This window comes from Charadrius vociferus, unplaced genomic scaffold (genome assembly GCF_000708025.1).
Source record: "Charadrius vociferus isolate BGI_N301 unplaced genomic scaffold, ASM70802v2 scaffold787, whole genome shotgun sequence".
NCBI classification, from domain to species: Eukaryota; Metazoa; Chordata; class Aves; order Charadriiformes; family Charadriidae; genus Charadrius; species Charadrius vociferus.
In genome coordinates this window covers 894539-895799 of record NW_009649307.1, presented here as the reverse complement: position 1 = coordinate 895799, position 1261 = coordinate 894539, and the positions used below count along the sequence as shown (strand labels likewise).

Here is a 1261-nt window from a genome sequence, read left to right as displayed (position 1 = left end):
AGTACCTCATGGGAGTCAGAGAGGGCCCCGACTGGGTGCAGAACACATCCTGCTATTAGATGACAGCCTTGTCCCTCAAGGCTTGTCAAGAGTGCCGCTGAGCTGGAACTCAGGAGAGACACTCCAGCTAGAAACAGAGGGTTTCTGTACCGCAGGAACAGCATATAACCATGCTTCCCTACGATTTGACACAATGCTTGGCTTACGCTTTAGCATAAGTATTCATGATACTCATTTATCACTTTTCAGGCATACACAGAAAGCATCGTTTTGAATTCCACTCTTGAAGGAACGGGTGCCAACGCGTAGAGCACTATGAGGATAGGAATGCAAAGCCGGCTTCTCTCCTGTGAGGTCCTCAGAAGGGTGGAACACCGTAAGCCCCTCAGGTCTGCTGAAATGCCTCTACATGGTGTTCCCACGAAGTTCGCAATCTGCCTTAAGGCAGTACAACACGAGAAAGACAAGAGCCAAATATTTTGCATGTCAGCATAAAATGAGAGAATTTTCTGTGGGCGGCTGTGAAGTAAGTGTAACTGAGCAGCATATGACATGGCAAAACAGACCACGAGTGGGTTCCCATTAACAGCGCTCTTGCAAGTTTACTATCTATGAATCCTGCTGCTTGTAAGCACAGTTTTACAACAAGAGTTTTGGAAATACGCACAAATCGGTACTCACCTTTCCCTCTGTGACTACGGAAGCTGTTCAAGTTAGTTACTTCTTCATTTCCACCTCTCTCTGCCATTTTAAACAGCTGTACCCAAAAGCGTCAGTGCCCAGGCATGGCAGTCAGGCTCGCATGAGGAACTAGAAGACAAAATAAAAACAGGAGAGAGTAAGGCAACTCAGCAGCACCCTAATGAAGCTTTCCCAAGACTAAGCCACGAGATTATTTTGGGGGTTTTCCTGGCTCCCCCAGTACAGCCTCTCCACGAGGATACTTTTCTGTACCACCTTCTCAGCACCTAAAAGTAGACATGTTTCCATTGTCTTCTGTTCTGACGGTTAAGACGGCCGACTGAAGAGTACAACCAGGCCCGAGGAGCCTCTCTGGAGAGGACACAAAGATGCTCATAGCTGTGCAATCACAGAAAGCAAAGGGAGAGGTGCAATTCTGTCCAGCCAGGACTCAAACCGTCCCCATACATGGATCTTCCCGCTTCCAAGAAGTCAAAAACCTGATGCATCAACTCACACAGCGGTGTTTCTGCCACCATCTACTGTCAAGAGGAGCAAAACCCACTTGCCTGAGCTGCCA

At 48.0% G+C, this 1261-nt stretch overlaps 1 protein-coding gene across 1 annotated transcript in view; it reads right to left on the bottom strand.

Annotated features, from left to right (window-relative positions):
• The window catches only part of RNF216 (ring finger protein 216), a 63431-nt gene extending 62683 nt beyond the window's left edge, over positions 1-748 (bottom strand). The window contains 1 exon segment of the mRNA XM_009889214.1: positions 682-748. Within this exon segment, the coding sequence (XP_009887516.1) occupies positions 682-748 (67 nt within the window).
• Positions 749-1261: the final 513 nt, after the last annotated feature.